Source organism: Cryptomeria japonica, chromosome 1 (genome assembly GCF_030272615.1).
Source record: "Cryptomeria japonica chromosome 1, Sugi_1.0, whole genome shotgun sequence".
In the NCBI taxonomy this organism is placed as follows: domain Eukaryota; kingdom Viridiplantae; phylum Streptophyta; class Pinopsida; order Cupressales; family Cupressaceae; genus Cryptomeria; species Cryptomeria japonica.
Window position 1 is genome coordinate 98,578,145 of NC_081405.1, and position 22,276 is coordinate 98,600,420.

Consider the following 22,276-nt stretch of genomic DNA (forward strand, 5'->3'; position numbering starts at 1 on the left):
TTAGAGCGAATCCCGAAGTTACAGGTGATTTCGAGATGTTTTGACCCCCGAAATCAAGCCCCTAAGTTCAAAATAGGACCTAATTAGGGTTTTTGGTTAAATGATGTATTGGAGGAATAAAATGAAAGGGGCACACTTTAATGAAAAGGGCCCGACTTTATGATGTGGAAGATGATGAAATAGAACCTTAGACCTAATTAATTTGATTAATTAGGTGCTAAAGGGGAAATGCAATGCAAAATGCAAAATGCGCCAAGGCGGGTGCTAAACTAGGTGTGAAATTGCACTGCTTTAGCAAGTGCGTACAATTTACGATGTTACAATCTTGTGTACACTCTAGAGTAGATTCGTCTTGAGCGTTACTAGAAGATGTTGGATCTATAAATGCATTAAATGATTTTTTGATTTCTACATTGAAATTGATGAGTCCTTTGGCCCCTCTCTTGAAACTAAGATGTCTCCTACACTTGATGTATAATAAATAAACCTTCCGCTAGTGTCTCTCTACCAACACATGCAATAGAAGTGTTGAACTTATAGGCTATCTTCTTGCACTCGTTAGTAAATAAGTTGATGCTAGTTCAAAATATGTTTTCCCTGATGCTAAATACAAACACTTATCCTACTGAAAATGTATAACCAAAAGAAAATTTTGCAAGGAAGTAAATGACTAAAAGGAATCCTAAACCTAAGAGTCCTAAACCTTAGCACATCCTCGACAATGGCACCAAAAATGACTGGTCTCCACTATATCCATTGAGTTGGTGTGAGTTTTCATAAATGTGACCTAGTTGAGGTATTCAATGGGGTAACTCTATGACCTAAGTGAAGGCTCATTTAATTATCGACCAAGAACGTATCTTCAAATATGGCACTAGCACTATGTGTAGAAAGGATCCTAATTTCTCTTATCATTGCGTAAAAAGAATGTATTAATCTACTGAGAATATAAACAATAAATATGAATGATGCTAAAATGAAAAAAATAATAGAATAGTTGTTGTAGGCAACTTTAGGAGTAGCTTAGTAGTGGCTATGGGTACAACTATTAATGTGACCAAACAAACTAGAAGTTAGTTATAACTAGGACACTTAACTATGCAGATTTACTAAACATACATTAACAACTAGAAATTAAGAATGACTATCAAACAACAATAAATAATAGAAAGAATCAAGAAGTTTCACATTTCCTCAAGTGGCCCTTGCTTAAGGAATGTAATCATCATAAAGAGTAACAATACGCTTGAATTCACAAAACAGTTGTCATCCTCATCATCATTAAGTCATACACATAACAACTAGATAGTGATTATGCAGAAAATCTAGCTAGAACACAATCTATGTCTCCTACATCATATATTCAACTGATAGATACAAAAGCAAAAAATGATGTTTAATAAAAAAAAGAATATTCTAACTCTAATGACACCTTCCCTATTTAAGGCATTCGGAAAAGGCATGCCATTAACTTCTCCCAACTAACTCTAGCCAAATGTAATTTCTCCCTAACACTAAGGCAACTTATTCTTAAGAAGAAAAATAGACTAACAAATTAACACTACAGGAATTTGTTCCATAACAAATTCTTTTATTATATATATATATATATATATATGAATTAACAATAATGTGGTTCTAAGGATGGCTAAAAAATATAATCAATTTGTTCATAAGCTAATAAAAGTTGTTAACGTAGCAGGAAAGTAAGAAAACTCAAGACATTAATGAGACTCATCAAGATGCATGAAAAAAGAATGAAGGTATTGTCTTGAATAAAAAGATGATGCTTCTGGGACACTTTGATCCTTAGAAGTTTGATAAAGCAAGTTGGTGCAGAAGAATGTATTAATGTGTGTCAGAGAGAATGCTTGGAATTCTTCCACATTTGATGATATGGTCTTATGGACTTGGATATAATATTTATACTTTGTGTCACTTTGACTCCTACCTTTTTAGGTCTTTGGGGTTGCACCTGATATGGTTGGTGATTGCAGTTGGTTGACAATCTAGTCGTCTAACAAATTGGTCTAGAAAATGCTTTTTCATTTCTTCGCGTTCTATTCTATGTATCCGTCCAATTTTAGAAGTTGGTGTTGTCTACAAGTAGTGATATTGGTGTTTTATGTTTGACTAGCTCTCCATAATGAAGTATTTAGTGTTACTTGTGTTGTGCCAATATGATATTGATATGGAAAGATGAAGGAAAGATTTGATAATATTTTTGGATATCCAAGGAACATCTCAGTATTCTCTGCATGATGCTAGATGGTCTATTTGATGGTGTATTGTGATTGGAATATGTGTTTCAAGGTAAATGCTCTAGTTCAAGCAACATGATTTTCTCTTCATCTTCTTGTGAACCCTTGGGTGTCTTTGCTTGTCTTGAAGAATGCATTGTATTTTTTTTGGTTCCTACCTTGTCATGCGAGGATCCACATTGGGTTCTTCATTGAGAAGATATGTTTTGGGCCGACAAGTGATATGTTGCTTGATGTATCTACATGTTACCTTATTGTCGACCTTGGAGGATGTGTGATAGCATGTGAATTGTTTTAAACTATATAAAAAAGAAGTGATATGATGTTTTTAGGTACTCTCTATATGCTAGATTGGTCTGATTTCACCACAATTATATTTTGGTGGTCATCTTGATAGGACCTATGTTTGTCCTCTTCTCTGACTAACCTAATTGATATTTGTAATGAAGAAGATGGTATATAGAAGATCAAATTGATGTCCATTGTGTGGATGAGTGTGTGAATTAATATGTGTGTTGTGCTTATATGATTATATCATTTGCAGAAGTCAATGATGTGAAGTTGTGACAAAGAAAGTGTGTGGTGATTGTTGTGAAGTTGGTTGCTTGAGATAGATTCAAGGAGATCTTCATACTTGGACATTGTCAGAGGTAATATTGTTGAAGTCCTATTCATTCCTGATTCATATATTAATGTACCTTGCTAGGGGACAATGAGTCTTCTTTGCAAGTTTTGTATCTTGCCCTGAGGTAATGCATCTTAGCTTGCAAGTCCTTTGTATCTTGCCCTATGATAGTGCATCTCAGCTTGCAAGTCCTTCAGGGAGAAATGTGCTTCCTTGATAATGAGCCTAAAACAATACTGCAATCATTTTGTACATTATGAATTGATTCTCACCATGTTTTTTCCCTATTTAGGTTTTCCACATAAATATGATGTTCTCTTGTCTTTGGTGCTTCATTGTTTTTCTCTTTTATTGTTGCTAATAAGAATAAGGTTAAATTGATTGTGGATTGTGAAATAAAGTTTAAGTATTTGGTCTAGACTAATTCACCCCCTCTTAGTTCTAAAGTAAGTTCAACAACATGCAACTCAACATCATTTCTATCATTGATAAAATAAAATAAAAAATCATTAACTCTATAATAGTTTCCTCTTTTACAATCATCTCTTCTTATAATCTCATCTCCTCAAAAGCATATATCTCATGATCATCTACTGCAACATATCTTTCAACACCCTTGGCTGCAACTTCTTTATCCACTTCTTTCATGCCTTCCAAAATATATGGTTCACCTACATTCTCATTCTTTTCTTCATCACTCAAATCTTCAACCTTCAATATCTTTATGCCTTCACTAAGATGTATTGTCACAACTTCATAGTCTTCCTTATCCTTACAAATTGTCTCATCTTCATTTGCGCACACAAGTTCGCCTACACACAAATATTTGTCAAGAAAGTAATAATATTCAACCTTACCCATCTCTTTCTCTTCTTTCCTCTTTTCCATCACTATTTTGGTCTCCTTTAAGCTCTTTAACATTCTTTTCATATCATTAATCCTAGCCTTGTACATTCTTTCTCTTCTTACAAAACCTAAAATTCCTAACACATTTTTCACGGCTAAACCCATGCTCTTCCTCCACATCATCTTCAACCACACATACAACCTCACATAACCTAAAACTTAATAATTTATTCTTAGATCACACACTCTTTACAATTAAGTGCCCTCTGCTTACAAAAAAGCTCTCTCTCTCTCTCTCTCTCTCTCTCTCTCTCTCTCTCTCTCTCTCTCTCTCTCACACACACACACACACACACACACCTATCCTCTATCTAATAGAAATCTTGGATGATGCACCTTTCAAAAACCCCTCTACCTGCTTTCACACTTTGGAGGAATTTTGTGTACCTTCTACCTAGCTTCAGCCTCTATTGGAGGATAAATAACTCGATCTCAACCCTCCAAGATCTTTTTAGTTACAGGAATCCCTCATACTTGCAACAAAATATTAGAGCTCTTCAAACACAAAGATCCACCTACTTTCTCTCACAAATCATCTCATCACACTTAATCTCAACCAACAAAATTCCTCCGCACTCTCTTCAACACATCTTTCGATGAACCAAACTACCGTGATACCTTTTGAAGCAATTAAGACTTGGGGGTTTTACTAGACTACCTAATATTATAGCCAATACAACACATAGCACATTGGAAGTGACAATGACGCATACACAATTTAACATTAGCTCATTATTATTAAATCTATAAATAATTGTATGTCTACAAACAAAGATTTTCTCGAGTTCTTCCTATGTTACACACATTTACATGACAAGTCTTCCCATAGTCGTCACATTACAGACATGTCTTCATGATCTTCATCATGGACTTTCTTTGTTCATCACCGTCTTGAGTACATCAACCATCACATTTACTCTTGTGCACATTAATCCCTTCACATACCCTCTAGCTCCTTGATCTATGGAATTTTTCTCCCTCTACCTAGATCTCTTGAAACTCTCCTTTGGAATTGCCTTGCAAAGAACATCAATCACCATTTATATTGCTATTGGAGAAGTTGATCGATATCTAGTTTCAAAACTAAAATGCCTCCCCAAGAAATGTTTTGTCTTCCCTACATAAGGGATTATGACCACCATCTACCATTAATATGAAATGTCACCTTTTAATACATCAACCTTTCATATTCTCCCTTTCTTGATGAAATTTCTTTTACACAAACCTCTTGCAACATCCATATAAGTTTGTGAACTAGTGAAAGTATCGAAACAATCTTCTTTCGACGAAAATAACTTTCAACAAGTTCACTCTTCCATGAATTGCTTCTTGCACATCTTTATCAACATTTTTTACTTTTTGTGAACCAAACAATTCGTGAACCAAGTTTTTTGATGAAATAAATGGTTCACAAACTAAAGTTTTTTTTTGAAAAGAAAACTTCCTAAATTTTTTTACTTTCCTTGCATTTTGATAAATCAAATTTTCGATGAACTTGGATCTCAATGTATCTCTAATTTTGTCAAAATGCTCTAATTTTCTCCAAAGATTTTCAAAATTCACCAAATTTGAATTGTAAATACTCATTAAGCTATTTGACTTGATGATGCCTTAATTTAACCAATTTGAACTTTAAGTTGTGGTAGATGACATATTGGAAGAACTATACCAAGTTGTAGCGAAAATGCAAATAGAAAACAATATTTATTTATAAACATGTTATCCTCACAAACATAAAATTAGAATTAAATATTGTAAGATTGATAAATGGATGGGTGGATTTGAATGTCTCAAATTTGTTTAATTATAAAGCATTGTACTTTATTTTTCTAAAACATTTCTTTACATGATTTTGATTGTGATTGATGAACCTTACATAATTTTTTAAATGGTTGTAGAGATTTGAGTTGTTAATGAGTAGTTGATGAGCATATATAACTTAGAAGATGTTCATTCATTTTATTATTCAAACAAATTTTGTTTATTTGATAGAACAACTCATATATCATATCAATATAAAAAGATTACGACTTTGTTATAAAATTTTGTTTATTTGACAAGACAATTGATATGTCATATCATGTAAATAGATTACAACTTTATACTACAATTTTGTTTTATCATTCACAAGTGCATATATGTTTGTTACAATTAATATTTGTGTATCATATTCCCTTATAATGAATATGTGTCATGTCAATAATAGACAAAAAGTATGAGCATAAATAAGTCATATCACAATGTTGATAGATAGTTTTACAAAATGGAACAATATAACACACATTTTAATAAAACATATTTTATTTATTATACATTTGAAAACCAAACGCAAATTATTTCTATTACATTTTATATTTACATCTTAAGTTTCAATTTATAATTATCTAATTTATAAACAATACTATATTTTATATTTATTTTAAATTTCAATAGCATTAATGAGGATTCCATTACTATCAATTCCTATAACAACTATAACACCCCCACATGATAACTAAGGTCCACTCGCTCGATCTCAACTACTGCTTAGCTCAAGTCATGAGCTCAACACCTCGTTTGCTAAATATTGATGAAGGTTCGTTGCACATTGATTGAGAGATTATAAGAGAATTTGTCTTGTAAAGAACTAGGCTCCAAATTGCTAGACTAAACTCTCAATTCTTTTCAATGGAAAAAATAAATAATAAAGAGCCTTATTTTACACATTTATATATCTAATTAAAATATCTCCTTATTTTTTACTGCAATTTTATGATGGAGAAATTCAAATCATATCCACTTTCTGAATTTTAAAGCTTTAAAAAACATAAATACCTGCTCCATATACCTGCTCCATGGGTCTAAACACCCCCCCCCCCCCCAAAAAAAAAAGCTTAATCATTTCTGAATTCCAAAAAAAGTTTAAAGAAAAAGACAAATTCATTTTATATATACAAAACAACACTTGATGGAAAATACAAAATTTGCATCACAACAAATTTTTACACAATTTTTTCTGATTTGTTTTTGATAAAAAAACAACCAAAACTAAGGGGCTGACCCGGATTACACAGCAAGCATCAAAGAGCATAAACATTCTGATTTGTTGCTCTTAATGTACCTTCTCCATATTTATCTCCATATTTATTTTATAATATGAAAAGTCTACTGAAAAACAATTGTGTTACAAATTTGTATGAAGAATAACCATTACTAATTATATTAATCAACATCAAAAAAATTTCTTGTTTCCAAAAAATTATATAGTTTCCGACTATATTCTGACGTCAAATGTAGATGAGTTCCTAAATATAATTCTCCTCTTTTTCATCTCTGGCAATGGTTAAAAATTTCTACAAAAGCAAATGCAAAAAAAATAGGCATTATATAATACAGTGTATATAATCTTCCATTATTTTCACAATGTTAGAAACAAATTTCACATAAAGAAAGAAATTTGAAAGGAAAATACAAGGCAGGGCTTAACTCAAACAATGGCAAATTTTGTAAGAAAAATTTAGACAATCCCAGCTCAGAAAAGACATACGTTTAATGTGAAAAATTTAGAAATTCTTATAATTGTAGTTTTTTACGAATAATATTAATTAAAGATAAAGAGTTTGTTTACCAGTAAAATCGAAATAAAGTGTAAATCAATCAACTTTCCGATCAATAATTGCCTTGTACTCCTCAAATAAAAAATATAAAAAAAAGTTGCCTTGTACATAAAAGAGTTCTGTCCTCCCTCAATATTATAATGAATCTGTAAAGTAATTGAGAACAGTTAGATGTACATGATGTCCTCCTATAATTTTTTAAAGATATTCCGTATGTTTTGTCCTGTTATATATTACAGTTCTCGTCAGCCTTTATAACCTTTTTTTTTTTTTTTTTTTTTTACACAGATCAATTAATCATAACCCCCCAAAAAAATAGCCAACCCTCTACAATTTCCTATAATCACTATTTTATTCTCAATTTTTCATTGAACATTCACATAAATTATTATTGTCAAACCACAGAACTTCTTTTCTAAAAAAAATTTATAACAAATTTTGTTCATATATCAAAAATACTACATATATCAAACTGCACAAATATGCCAGCTAATCTTTCACACAAAATGATTCCGAAATACTACATGATAAAACTACACAAATATGCCAGACAGGTTAATCTTCACACAAATGCCAGCTAAACTAATCTTCACACAAAATGATTCCGAAATACTTCATAATAAAACTGCACAAATATTGCGAGACATGTTAATCTTCACACAAAATGATACTGGTCTGTAAAACACAATATTTTGTTATCAACAATGAAAATGCTGATCATGAAGATTAACCTGCTGAAAAATTCACGGGGTTTAAAAACTGTAGGAAATGCTGTTGTCTGTAGATTTGCGGCATCCCACAAATATAGCAAAGCCAGCGCATATTTCAACGATGTTCTGAACTAATAGATTAAAAAGGATGAATTTTTAACAAATTTTTCATTAAATTTCTATAAATAAAGACGACAACGGTCATCGTCAAATCTACATGATCATTCCGTCTGCCGGTATACATCCTAAACACATCATTTTAAATACATAAGTCAAAAGAATTTCTGCCATAGAGATTGAAGAAGAAAGGAAAGCAAAAGCCACCTGCATAAACTGCCCGCTGAGTACATTCCGAGCTCCACATTGATAGCCAAAGCCTTTTACAGCAGAAGCATTACGACAAGGCAAATAAGAGCAACAAAACCACCCCGGTAAACAACGAGCGCAGCCGAAGCCGATGGAGTGTAGAGATAATAGTAAGGGTAGTAAGGGTAATACGAGTTGCGAGAGGTGGGCGGCGGCGGAGAATGGCCATTGCTCCCGCTACCAGAGGGTGAAGAAGGCGGCGGCGGAGAGTAGATAGAAGCTCCGCCGCCGGCGGGCGGAGGGTTTGAAGAAGCTCCGCCGCCGGCGGGCGGAGGGTTTGAAGAAGCTCCGCCGCCGGCGGGCGGAGGGTTTGAAGATGATCCACCGCCGGCGGGCGGAGGGGAGTAAAGGGGAGTATCTCCGCTACTCCCTGAAGGAGGCGGCGGGGGCAAGATGTAACCAATGGGAGGGCCAGGGATCCTTCCGGAGGACGATGGAGGCGGCGGAGATTGGTGAGAGGGCGGAGAAGGAGATATTGTAAGCTCAGGGGGCGGCGGACATTGGTTGCTCACCTGCGGCGGCGGCGGGGGTGGGTCCGCACAGGGATCAGCACAGGTATCACAGTGCGTGCACAGAATCGACGGCGGCGGAGGAGTGGAGGAGATGTCCACCTTGACAGAATTTTCCCCGGCCACAATGGCCGCCATGAAAAATAATATACACAATACTGTCATCTTCCTCATTTCTGCTCAAAACCTAACCTAAAATGGATATACACATTGAATATACCTCCTCCTCGCAAAGCTTCCCTACAAATCCCTATCAGCCACTCACTATAATGAAAAAGCAGGGAGCGTTCAGATAATGTAGCTTATGAAAGCAAATGGCGAGAAACCTACTGTGAAATGGATATACACAGTGAATATACCTCCTCTTCGCCAAGCCTCCCTACCACTACCTATCAGCCACTCACTGTAACGAAAAAGCAGAGGCCGCTCCGAAAATGTAGCTTATACTGAAAGCAAATGACGAAAAACCTACTCTGAAAAGGATATACACATTGAATATACCTCCTCTTCGCCCAAGCCTCACTAACACTGCCTATCAGCCACTCACTGTAATGAAAAAGCAGAGAGCGATCAGAGATTTGTAACTTATACTGAAAGCAAAGGGCAAAGAAAACTTTCTAGATTTCTGCGAGTCTCTGCAAATATTCTGTGTGAAGAAAGGAGAAGAGTGTGGAAATTATTGGACTGACAGGGCCATGCTTTGGATTTAAATTAGGAGTAATGTTGGATTTGAGTGGACACAATCACCATCACCAAATCAAAGTGAGGTGTAGGTGGACAACAAAATCAAAGGTAAAGATGCTCTTGACAACTCACACATCACGATTTGCTTTTGAAATTCATGCTCATCTTCCTTCTTGTTTCCATACTGTCCTTGAAAGCGAAAAATGGAGGCTTTGTGGAAAAATAAAGAGAATCCTAGGCAATGAATTTGTTCTTTAATTTCACTGTCATAAATGCCCGTCAGCCATTATTTTGTTGGGGATGATTAGGCCTATATTTATAGCGACCCTTTCATACTTGTGCACACTTACATGGTTGTGGATATATATGTTACCAAACAATCAAATAGTTGGATATATTATAGTCCATGTTAAAGCATGTATGTTTTCGTAAATAATTTGTTGTTTTATGTGTTTATATTCATTTAGTCATTTTCAAACTTTTATTTTTAATTTTTGTGATGGTTTATTTATTCGTAATTCAATATTGTTCAATATAATAATAAAAAGAAAAGTGCAAATTGAAAAAGATTTGTCTTTATGTGATTATATTTGGGTTTAAGCTAATCAAGTAATGTAATCAACTAAGCACACAATTAATTTAGATAAATGAGTTAAATTTTAAAAGCATTAGTTTCTTAATTAAATGAAATTGAATACAATACTTAGTTAGATTTTAGACTTGATCAAATGATTATTTGTTAATTTGTAAAATTATTGTTTCACTTTGTTTTAGATCCACAAATGCAAAATTGAGCTTTGCTGGTGTGGAAATGACTTGGTCCACAAAACTGAACATATACCCATAGGAATGAGCAATAAAAAACTAACTTTTCAAATTTACTTGCCTTAGTCTTTTGATATTTGAATCTTTGTAAGGATTGATGGTGTTTAGAAATTCCTATGTGGATTCTAGTAAATTGTGTGGACCATGTTTTCCTTAGTCAAACTTTTATCCCCAGTCACACCACCAAGATGATTGGTTTAGTGTCTTTAGAGCATTGATTGAGGATGACAGGCAACTATTGTGCACCGTCTACACTTAATTCAATCTAGATATTCGTATGTCTGAAGGGAAATTCAAGATCACAACATTAGATATCTAGATTCAACAATTGAATTATACTTCTCAGTCAACACCTTTTCTAATGTCAATAATATTTCTTTTGCAACAGTAAAAATGTTTGTTTTAGTATCTCATTAGTATCAAACACTCAATGCATAATACAATAGGGTTCACTAACCAATTAAAACATGAAGCATCTTTGTTAGAATTATATATGAATAATTTACCCCTTTAAATATCACGAGGATGAGCCTATGAAGTTCTAGTAGTTGTGCCAACATAAGGATCAATAGGTAGAAGATTGAACCAATGAGTTCCATGACTACTTTGCATACCTATACAAGGGCATCCAAGAGCAACACAAAGTTCTCAAGTGCACGAGTGGATTATCATCTTACATTAGAGCTAAAATATAGTTCTCAAGTTTGGATACACAAGCTCAAGCATTTCAAACTACATTCAAGTTTAAAGACAAGGAAAATATTAAGCAAAAGAATTCTCCACACAAGGGGAAGCTCATGTAAGAAGCTAACTACAAGCCTTCTACAAAGAAGAAACCAAAAAACTCTAGACTGCAAACCCAAAGCCCTAAAACATCCTCATCATATACATCAAACACATAAACAAGGGTTAGAAGCTACAAGAAGATGACTAGTAGTGTCACCACCGTTTTACCAATTCACACAATGATGCTAAATGTTGCACATAATAGTCACAAGTCAAGTGCTTAACAAAATGCTCAAGTGTATGAGTAGATTGTCACCTTACATTTGTGTTGAAATGGGGTTCCTAAATTTGGATTCATTATATCAAGCATCTTGGAATTCATCCAAGATCTAAGCCAAGGTAAATCTTAATAAAAAGTTTTCCCCACACAAAAGCAAGCTCATAGGAGAAATTAACTATGAGCCTTTTCATAAAAGTAACCAAAAAACTTCAAACTAGATAGCCAAAGTCATATAATGTCCTCATTGTCTACATCAAACACATGGGAAAGGGTAAGAATTCATGACAAGATTATTAGCAGTGACACTACCTTTGTATTGATTCTCACCTTGGTGATAAGTGTCTCAAACCAATCATTTGATCTCGGGCACACAAAAGAGACTGATAAGTGGATACATGTCTCAACGCCATCACCATGACAACTAACAATTCAAAGGAATATGATTGTCTCTTCCATAAGAAGTTATGGACCAGAGAATAACTAGTCCACATCATCAATGATACTAGTGGTTAAGATAACATCATCATCCACAATATAGTCAAGCACACATATGTTTCCACTAACATGCATCCAAACGCCTACTTTATAGGATGGTTGTGAGAGAAAGATATTTAGGTAAATCCACAATACACTTTCAGGCACACATTCAAACACATGTAGTACATAGTGACTTGTGATGTTATACTTTTGGAAGTCTATGATATCCTACTTAGATCTTGACCATGATGTGTGTATGATAGAGATGGTGTTTATTAGGAAAAACCATAGTGGTAGAAGTTAATGTCAACAAATTATTCATCAACCTTTAAGAGTCATAATATGGGCCAAATTAACTTTGGTCTCTACAAACTGGTGTTGCAATATTATTGCCTATATGTAAAAGTTTTTGATTCTTATAGTTTTCTCAAAGGAACCTATTTTAACAAGAAAAAAAGTGTTAGTAATGTATGTATGCGGGAAAAGTGGGCTGATAAAACTTAATATGCGAAAATATTTCTAAATACTAGTCCACACACACACAGATGACTTCTTGGTGCAAGCTATGGAGTAGCGTAGTATTACTCAGCTTTCCAAGGTGGGTCCCATGGTTCTCTATCTCACAATGTCCCTCAAACCAATGTTTTTGCTCTCAAATCACTGAACAAAATGGTTTAGGGATGGCAAATGCAAGAACGAGGGATGCTTTGATAGATTTTAGAATGAAATGCATCCTAAGCTATGTATGATTCTAGAAATGCAATAAACTAGATGATAAGATGACAAGGTTAGTATGAATACTATCCTAACATGATATATTTAGTCTATGATTGAGCTAAATGATAAAGAAAGTATTCTAAACATGCATATTTAGACTAATTTCTATTCTAAAGAGAGGCTAAATGATGAGCATAAAATGATATAAGAAAGCTTGAATGTATTTGAGCATAAGTGTGATGCTACAAATTTGAAGGATTATTAAAATGGAGGAATGAGAGCTCTATTTATAGCAAAAACAGGGCAATGGATGGTCAGGATTGAAAGAGTTGATCAAGGGTTGAGTTTGAAAGTTGGGGATCCATGTTTATAATTGGCACCAATGAAATGGTGACAAGTGTCAACATAGGGTTGGATTGAGAGAAGGGGTTGGAGGCATTAGATGCCTGAGGAGACCTTAGGGTTATCTAGAGGGTAAGGCTCAAGTCTAAATTAGGATTATCCACTGGATTAAGAGTTAATCCAAGGATAAACCTTTGTGCAAATGATTAAGAGATAATCATGGTCAAAGCATTAAAGGCCTGATGAGACCCTTGGGTTGGATGAATGTTGAGTCAAAACAAATGTTTTAACCATGTAGGAGGGTTTGAGTTAACCATTAATGGTTATTGGAGACTTTGGGGGTTAAGTGGTTGAAAGTTGGAAGCCTTCAATGGTTATCAAAGACTTTGAGGAATTAAGTGGTTGAAGGTTGAAAGCCTTTAATGGTTATCAAAGACTTTGAGGATTTGAGAAGTGACCTCCTCTTGCTTAGGAATGTGACAAAGTTTAGAGGATGGGTTAGGCTAATTAGAAGCGATTAGAAGAGTCTAGAAGGGATTAGAAAGGGGTTTAGGAAGGCAAGTGGGAGATGTAGGATTTTGCAAGTGGATGGAGGGATAATAGGATTTAATTGAAATAAAGAATTTCATTCAATTTGGTTGCAATTAAATATATTAGATTTATTCAATTTAGGATAACTATTTAATTAAATTTGAATTTAATTAAAAGTGGATAGGGAGAATTTAATTGAATAAAATGATTTATTCATTAAATGGGTATTGTGAATTTTATTTAAATAAATTGAGTAATTTGCTTAATAAAATAGAAGAATGTGGATAATTTAATTAAATTGGATTTAATCAAATAGAGAAATGAACATAAAATATTCATTTAGGAATATGGTCATTTTTATACGTCTACAATGTACAATACCACACTAACATCATCATAACAACAATATATTGACCAGGTACTATTATAGTATAAGGAATATATGACAAACACAAGGATCTTCCAAAACATTATGTAGTGTGATATTGAATTGATTTGGTTCATAGATCCCCTCTTTGATTTACCTTTTATATCGTAGATATATTTTGGAGAATGATGAAGTTTGACATCAAATTGAAGAGCTAATTGATCAAGGCAAGATACAACCTGGCTTTTCTCCATGTGGTAGCTTGATAATCCTTGCACCAAAGAGGGATATCAAATAATGTCTTTGTAGATTGATTATCATATTCTTAAATATATTACAATGAAGAAAAATATCCTCTACCATGTATTGATGACCTTTTCAATCAATATTGTGATGTATAATACTTCTCCTAGATCGACCTCAAATTGAAATATAATTAGGTACTAGATTAAACTAAAGATTTTCCAAAAACATAAAAAAATTAGGAGGATGGATGGTTCTACCTTTTATCTTGACCATTGGACCAATAACATTCATGCACCTAACAAAAAATATTATATGAGCTTCTCTAACTCCTTTGCCATTGTCTACTTAGTAGGAGCATGTAGAGCGCATCTCACACACACTACACACCCTGTGCCAACACAAACTACAAGCCAACCTCAACAAATTTACTTTCAACATCACATAAATATAGTACTTGAGTTATATCATTGACCACTCTAGCATCCATGTAGATACATAAAAAATAAGGTGATTCAAGGTTGGTTGACACCAAACATCATATAATTACATAGATTTCTAAAACTCACCTATTTTATAATAGTTTTTTAATTATTATTTTTCAAATAATGTGGTAAATCAATTAGATCATGTGTACAAAGACAAATTCTCTTGGAAACCTACACAACAATGTGCCTTCAAGAACTTGATGTGGTATTCATATAACATGAAAACTAGTTGCATATTATTAAAAAAAGTAGCGACATGGTTCAACACTATTCCACCTATTAGAAAGAATTGCATGTCACTGTGAAAATGATCAGATATTGGTACCACTACACATTAGTTAAGGAGAGTTTCGTTCAATTTGATCATAAGCCACTTTATTTTCTACAACATAGAGCAATCTAGAGAATGTATGTCGTGATACTTAATGGATGACACATTTGCAACAATTGCATCTAATGGTCAAGCATAAGAAGAGGCAAAAAAATAAGGCAATTGCTCTCCTAAGTCAAATTTCAACTTACAAACTCATCATAATGTTTCATTCACATGATAACAAGTTTTTTAACTTGGATAATATCTATCCAATATATGTAGATTTTATGTACATATGTGTCATGCTTCTGTGAGGTCAATAAAATAGCAAGTTCTACTTATTTGACAAGCTTCTCTACAAGATTAGGTACCTTTGTGTTGCAAAAGGCATGCCTCACCATATATTGATCTAAGAGGTGCATTATGACAAAATAACTAGTCATTTTGGCATCACAAAGATATTGGAAGTGCTTCAACAAGGTTTCTATTGGCATTGTGGGCATGTAGACATTGAGTGTCATGTCAAGTACTACAATCCTTATTTCATCACCAAGCCCACAAATAGGAAGCTTGGTATTTACACCCATTGTTCAATACCAACAAGTCCTTGAAATTCCATCAACATGGATTCCTTGAGAAAACTACCTAGATAAAAACAACAATATTATCTTTAAAATATCGTGTTGAAGTCAACAATAAGGAATTGAACTACTTAATTGCCTTTACGTTGATCAATAGGATTTAGTGATGGTCTCCCAAAATATTTCAGGGATAACGGTAGTTGGCCAATACAAAATCCCTTTAAACAAGAATACTCTCCACATCCTTTGTCTTGAATTTGTAATTGTACTTTAAATGATGAAGGTGCAGATGTGTCTGCCATTGTCAAATATTTAAGTTGTGATGTGGTTGGAGCTGCTTGATTTATCAGGACTTGATTTTCTAGACTAGTCTTTAGATTATTGCAATGTTGGAATGGGTATGGATCTTGTTGGCATTTGATCATTTGAACTAAACCGGTAACGTGTGTTTTCTTGATGCAACCGGTATATGTTTGTTGTGCATAGAGATTTGATTTATGTATGATGACTATTTTGTATGTTGTCATTGATGGCAACTATGTTTCTTTGAGTCATCTAAGTCCTACAGTTCAACTGACTAGACTTAACCGATAAATGACAGACAGTTTTACATTCCGACAACCAGTACATGAAAATCATGAAGATTGAGATGATGTGGTTTTGCAATAGCTTTGAAGACTACCAAATGAAGATATGTTCATGACCGCATGTGCTAAATCGATCAGGTGAACGAGATTTGTTTGACAAAATAGATTAGTTGATGGAGACTTAATCGGTAGTGATGAAAATCACTCAGATCGGTAAAACGACACATAATTGGATTTGTTATGTCGGTGGCCGACATAACTAAAGCATACAATGCAAGATTGTTTAGATGTATTGAACCTAGGGAATTGTAACAAGGTTCTAGCCGACCTTATGATGATTTTAATTGGGTGATGAGGTATGAAAGGAAAGATATACATAAGCTCGATAGTGTGATACATGGCGAGCGAATTTTGTATTCCTGATAATGCGATGATCAGAGGAGCTGAGAGATGAAGTCTTTGTGATGTTGTAATGTTTTGAAGTAGATCTTATCAGACATAGAAGGTGTTATACTGAGATCATTTGTACTTGTTGTCTCCCTAATAGTTGCAGCAAGAAAATCCTCTACAAGGTCACTCCTAACAGGGTGTAGTCAGATCCTAATAGTTCTGATCATTAAATCCTCTAACCAGGTGACACATTAACTTGTGTTTGAAAATCCTAGTTACTTGGGTAGCTCCTAACAAGCCTTTTTTGTAAAGCTCTTAACCGGGCTTAGACACTTCTAATAGGGTGTGCCCCTAACCGGGTGTTGTAGACCTTAACCGGTCAGATCTCTATACTACAGATAGTAGATCTTGTGGGTACTAAGTCCCACCGTGGTTTTTCCCATTTGGGTTTTCCACGTATAAACTCTTGTGTCATGTGGTTTATGATTTGTGTGGTGATTGCATACTTGGTGTTATTTCTTACATGTCTATTGAGTTTTAAGTTGGTGAAATTGATATTCAGATTTGTATTGTTTTTACTATCACTGATTCACCCCCCCTCTTAGTGCCTTATAAGTTCATCAATTGGTATCATAACCTAACTTCCTTAAGGATTAACCACTTGGAAGGGATCTCTAATCCTAAGGCAAATATGGGTGAAGGAATGAGCTATAGAGAGATGGCTAGAGAACTTGTTGAAACCAAGGATGAGCTAGAAACCCTAAGAGGCAAGTATAGGACATCACTAGCTAAAAGGAAGGAACTGACCAAACAATTGTTGGAGATCTCTAACAACATCTCTTCAGATGAGGCGAACATTGATGCACTGGTTGAAGAAGTAGAGAAGTTGAATGGTGAGAAGACTAACCTAAGAAGAGAGCTGGAAGCACTTACAATCCAGATGAGTGAGGAACTTGAAGCTAGAAGAAAGACTGAGGATCAGATACGAGATAAAGAGCATGAAATATTTAAGATCAAGTAGAAGAATGCAACTCTGTATGAATATTGGCATGAGGAGAAAGAAGAAAAAGAAGCATTACAGTTAGACCTTGAAATGGCAATGTCTCTTAAAGAGATCCTCATGAAAAGAAATGAAGATCTTACAAAGGAACTTGTTGAGGCCAATGAGAATCTTGATAAATTCAACAAGAGCTCCTCTATATTGGATGAACAGATCCAATATCAAAGGATGAAAAGTGATACATCTGGGTTAGGATACATTACATCTGAGAAGGGAGAACCTTCTGGTACCAAGAGGAACATGCATGAAGGTAAAACTACTCCTAAGGCTCAGAAGCCTACCGGTAAGAAAGCTTACAAACCTGTTTGCTTTAACTATCATAAACGAGGACATACTACTAATGTTTGTAGAAGCAGATCTGATGCTAATACTAGTTATAGACCTAATACTAGATATGTGCCTAGGAGATTTGAAGGTTATTGTTATACATGCAACATGTATGGGCATAGATCAATTGAATGGAGATATGGAGCAAATAATCTAGCACCTCACATGAACCCAAGACCTATTGGTCATTGGAGAAGAAATTTCACTGACCGAAGGAACACAAATTGGCAAAGACCCTATGTTAACCGGTCTAGTCCTTATGAGATGGAAAAGAGAGTCAATGTGATTTGTTCAATCTGAAATAATTTTGGACATGTGTCAATGAACTGCAGAAGAATAATATGTAGAGGCAACTCAGGACCTTAGAGAAAATTTGGAATGGCATGTTATAATTATAAAAAACTAGGACACATTGCCAAGTTTTGCAAAACATAGAAGAACCAACCGATGAATCATCCTGCAGACTGAAAAGGAAAGCAGAAGGTTGATATTGAAGAAACTAGAGCTGAGATGGGTAAGACCTAGAAGAAGAAGAGTGATGACAAACCATCTGAGGAATCCGATTCTTCACCTAATGTGGAGAATCCATCTCCAACAATCTAAGTTGTTTCTACAACTTGGGGTGAGCTTATTGTCAAATATTGAGTTGAACCCCTAGATGATGTACTGTAAGTTAAATCTACATATTCTGATGCATCTTGATGTTTTGATGTGTTTTTGGATTATAACTAGTAAATATCATTGAGTTTTTACTACCGGTAATATATTTTAGATTATTTTAAGGTGTTTGAGGGTTTTGTCGGTAAATGCATTTATTGCAGTAGTTAAAGTGCAAATAAATATAAATTTTTGAATTTCATTTGTCACTTTGCATCTTGAGAACTTTTGGCGAAATGAGAATAACAACATTTAGACCATTTACCAGCAATCTAAGGCGATCGAAGTGAAGTTTGAATTGGTGATTGAGTATTGAAATTTTTTGATGGTTGGAAACCTTAGTACCGAAGCAGAAGAGGTATTTATCTGAGAAATGCTACTCTTTGCTTGGTGATTTGCATATTTGAAATGGATACACTTCATCTTGTCGATGTGACCGAGACGGCAAGACCAGAATTAAAACAACATCCATACAAGTCGGAGGAAACTGACCCTGTCAGTGCCCTATCCGGTGTACCAAATGGTGTTTTGCATGTAGAGGATGTAAGATCCTTTTATCACTGCAAACTTGAAGACTTGACAGTTGCAGTTATTTATGAGCAATACAGATCTCTGTGTAATGAACAAGGAAGATTGAAAGAACAGTTTAGAAGCGTAGGCGATAAAGGTTTTCATCATACAATCAATTTCATTGATGATTTTGATGACGAGTTGGTAAGATTTGTTTTGAGCCGCATTCAAGATCAGTTCATGTGGTTGGACATACCTCACAAAATAACTAAGGAAGCAATCCATGTTGTAACCGGTTTCTGCTCAATTGGTGAAGTTCCATTGCTTAGGTTTGTACCTAAGAATGATGTTGAGAAGTTAACTAGATCTAGATGGGATAGAAGAGCCATGACCGTGAATGATATTAATGATCCTACTATTAAATTTGCATCTATGGTGATTGGATATAGAATTTTCTATTCAAGTAGAATGAACAGTATACCGACAACAAAAATTTGCACTGCATACCGGACGATTAAGGAGAATGTGGACTATGACTTGATTGAAGCTCTAAGGAGTTAATTAGTGGGAAATTTGGAAGCAGTCAAGAAGGACAAGAAGATCAGATTCAAGTTTGGATAGCTTATCATGGGCTTATTCTTTTCTTTCCAAAACTTTTTCCCCAGTATTGGTGATTTACAATGGATAACCGAGACACTTGCCCTATTGCAGATGAAGAACAACACAAGGATGTTGAAAAACAAGTTTGATGATATTTCATGAGGATATTTTAAGAAATTTCAAAAGGAAATGCATGCTAGGGAACACATACCAATAGAGTAGTCAATCGGTATGAGGATTCTATCTGTTTTATGGTTGACACAGATACATGCTTCATGGAAGTTGTTATTCCCTGGACCACATGGGTAATGCCCATGGGTTATGAAGTAGATAAAGATCTACTTGTTGCTTATGCTGATCATTTGTCAGCTCAACCAGTCGATACCACCGCTGAGAGGTTTGGAACCTACAAGGAGAAACTACTGAAAGTGCACTTTGAATTACAACAACTGGTGATAGCAAAGAAAGTAAGGAAAGAGGTAGAGGCCTTTGTTGAGAAGGATTGATTCACAAAAGAACAGATTGTTGTAGCTAGAGCCAAATGTGAGGCTCAACAAGTTGGAACTTCCAGTGTACCAACCGATACCTCCACTGGTAAGACCAGAGCAGCTAAAGAAGCTGAGAAGAAGAAAGCATAAGAATCTAAGGTGAAGCCTATTGAATCCCAAAGAGGGAAACCCTATAAACTACAATTCCGAGGGAAAGGTAAAACTGTTGAACCTCCTATTGTGCCTGCCCAAACTGGAAAAAGAAAGAAGGAGAAAGCTCACAAACCAGCGATAGATATAGAGGAAACTGAATCATAAGAAGATAAGAGAGCACTGAGGGCAAGTGCTAAGAAGCAGAAGACTACTCGAAAAGGTAAAGCAGCTACGGAAATATTGACACTTAAAGATTCTTTCACTAGAATGGTTAGAATTATTAAGGAGTGTGGTATTTACAAAGGTTTAAACATACTGTTTACTCACTTGTTTGAAATCAACAAAGGGAGATTGAAGATGCAGTCATCTTTAGTATGAACAAGTTTAGTAGAGCCCTCATTGAATTACAAGGGCAAATTCCAAATTCCTTATATAATTTGATTGATGCTAGGTGGCAAGGGGAAATTAGCCTAGATAAAGAATTTATTGATTATACACTTAAACACTTGCAACCGGAAGCAACTGAAGAGGAAATCGAACAGATAAAGGTTAATACAAAATAATTGTTCTAATCAAAGAAGAGATTAACAAGAATGCTTGTTGGAGAGACCGAATCAATTCAAAAGGAGATTGAGATTTTGGTGAAAAAGGCTTTAGGTCTCATTCTGAATGAAGAAGAGGAGAAAGATGAAGTAATTGAGGATATTACTCCTGATAATCCTAACTCAGAAGAACTTCCTGATGGTGTAAAGATCAAAGATTTTGAACTAGACAACAAGTATATGCAAGATGATCCTATTGATACTGAACCTGTAGATATAAAAGATGGTGATACCAATGATATTGATAATGTTGCTAATGCTGCTGACAATGTAGATGTTTTTGAAGTTTCATTACAGTGATGTTTTCTTGAGAATTGCATTGTAAAGACCTTAACGCTTTTATTTCTATATATACATGCAGTTTTGTTGACAAATTTTGATGTGATGTATGTATTTTACTTCTTTATTTGACATTGTTGTCAAAGGGGGAGTAGAAATAGTTAAGAGTCCAGTCAAACTTTTGTATATTTTGTATGTACTGTTAAGAGGGAGTAATGATTTCATTTTTGTAACAACATGCAATTCCTAAGGGGGTTCGTATGTCATGAAGTCATTTTTTTTGTTTTGCACACTTGGTTGATAAAATTTTCCTAAGTGTTGCCATCAATGCCAAAGGGGGAGATTGTTGGCATTTAATAATTTGAACTAAACCGGTAATGTGTGTTTGTTTAATGCAACCGGTATATGTCTGTTGTGCATAGAGATTTGATTTATGTATGATGACTATTTTGTATGTTGTCATTGATGGAAGCTATGTTTCTTTGAGTAATCTAGGTCCTACAGTTCAACCGGTTAGACTTAACTGGTAAAGCAGAGACAATTTTTATCAAAACTGGTAATTGGGACTTGAATCAGTAAATGACAAACAGTGTTACATTCCGACAACCAGTACATGAAAATCATGAAGATTGAGATGATGTGGTTTTGCAACAGCTTTGAAGACTACCAAATGAAGATATGTTTGTGACGACACGTCCCGAATCGATCAGGTGAACGAGATTTTTTTGACAGAAAAAATTAGTTGATGGAGACTTAACAGGTAGTGATGAAAATCACTCAGATCAATAAAATGACGTAGAATTGGATTTGTCATTTCGGTGGCCGATATAAATAAAGTATACAATGCAAGATTGTCTAGATGCATTGAACCTAGGGAATTGTAATAAGGTTCTAGCCGACCTTATGATGATTTTAATTGGGTGATGAGGTATGAAAGGAAAGATATACATGAGCTTGATAGTGTGATATATGACGAGCGAATTGTGTATTTCTGATAGTGCGATAATCAGAGGAGTTGAGAGATGAAGTCTTTGTGATGTTGTAATGTTTTGAAGCAGATCTTATCAGACATAGAA

At 34.6% G+C, this 22,276-nt stretch overlaps 1 protein-coding gene across 1 annotated transcript; it reads right to left on the reverse strand.

Moving 5' to 3' along the window:
* Positions 1 to 8,247: 8,247 nt before the first annotated feature.
* Positions 8,248 to 9,857, reverse strand: LOC131041928 (leucine-rich repeat extensin-like protein 3). The gene has a single exon (XM_057975190.2). It carries the CDS (start codon positions 9,145 to 9,147, stop codon positions 8,479 to 8,481), a length of 669 nt encoding a protein of 222 aa, XP_057831173.1. The 5' UTR covers positions 9,148 to 9,857; the 3' UTR covers positions 8,248 to 8,478.
* Positions 9,858 to 22,276: the final 12,419 nt, after the last annotated feature.

Coding starts and splice junctions, on each gene's coding strand:
- LOC131041928 (XM_057975190.2), bottom strand. CDS start 9,147: ATGAGGAAGATGACAGTATTGTGTATATTATTTTTCATGGCGGCCATT.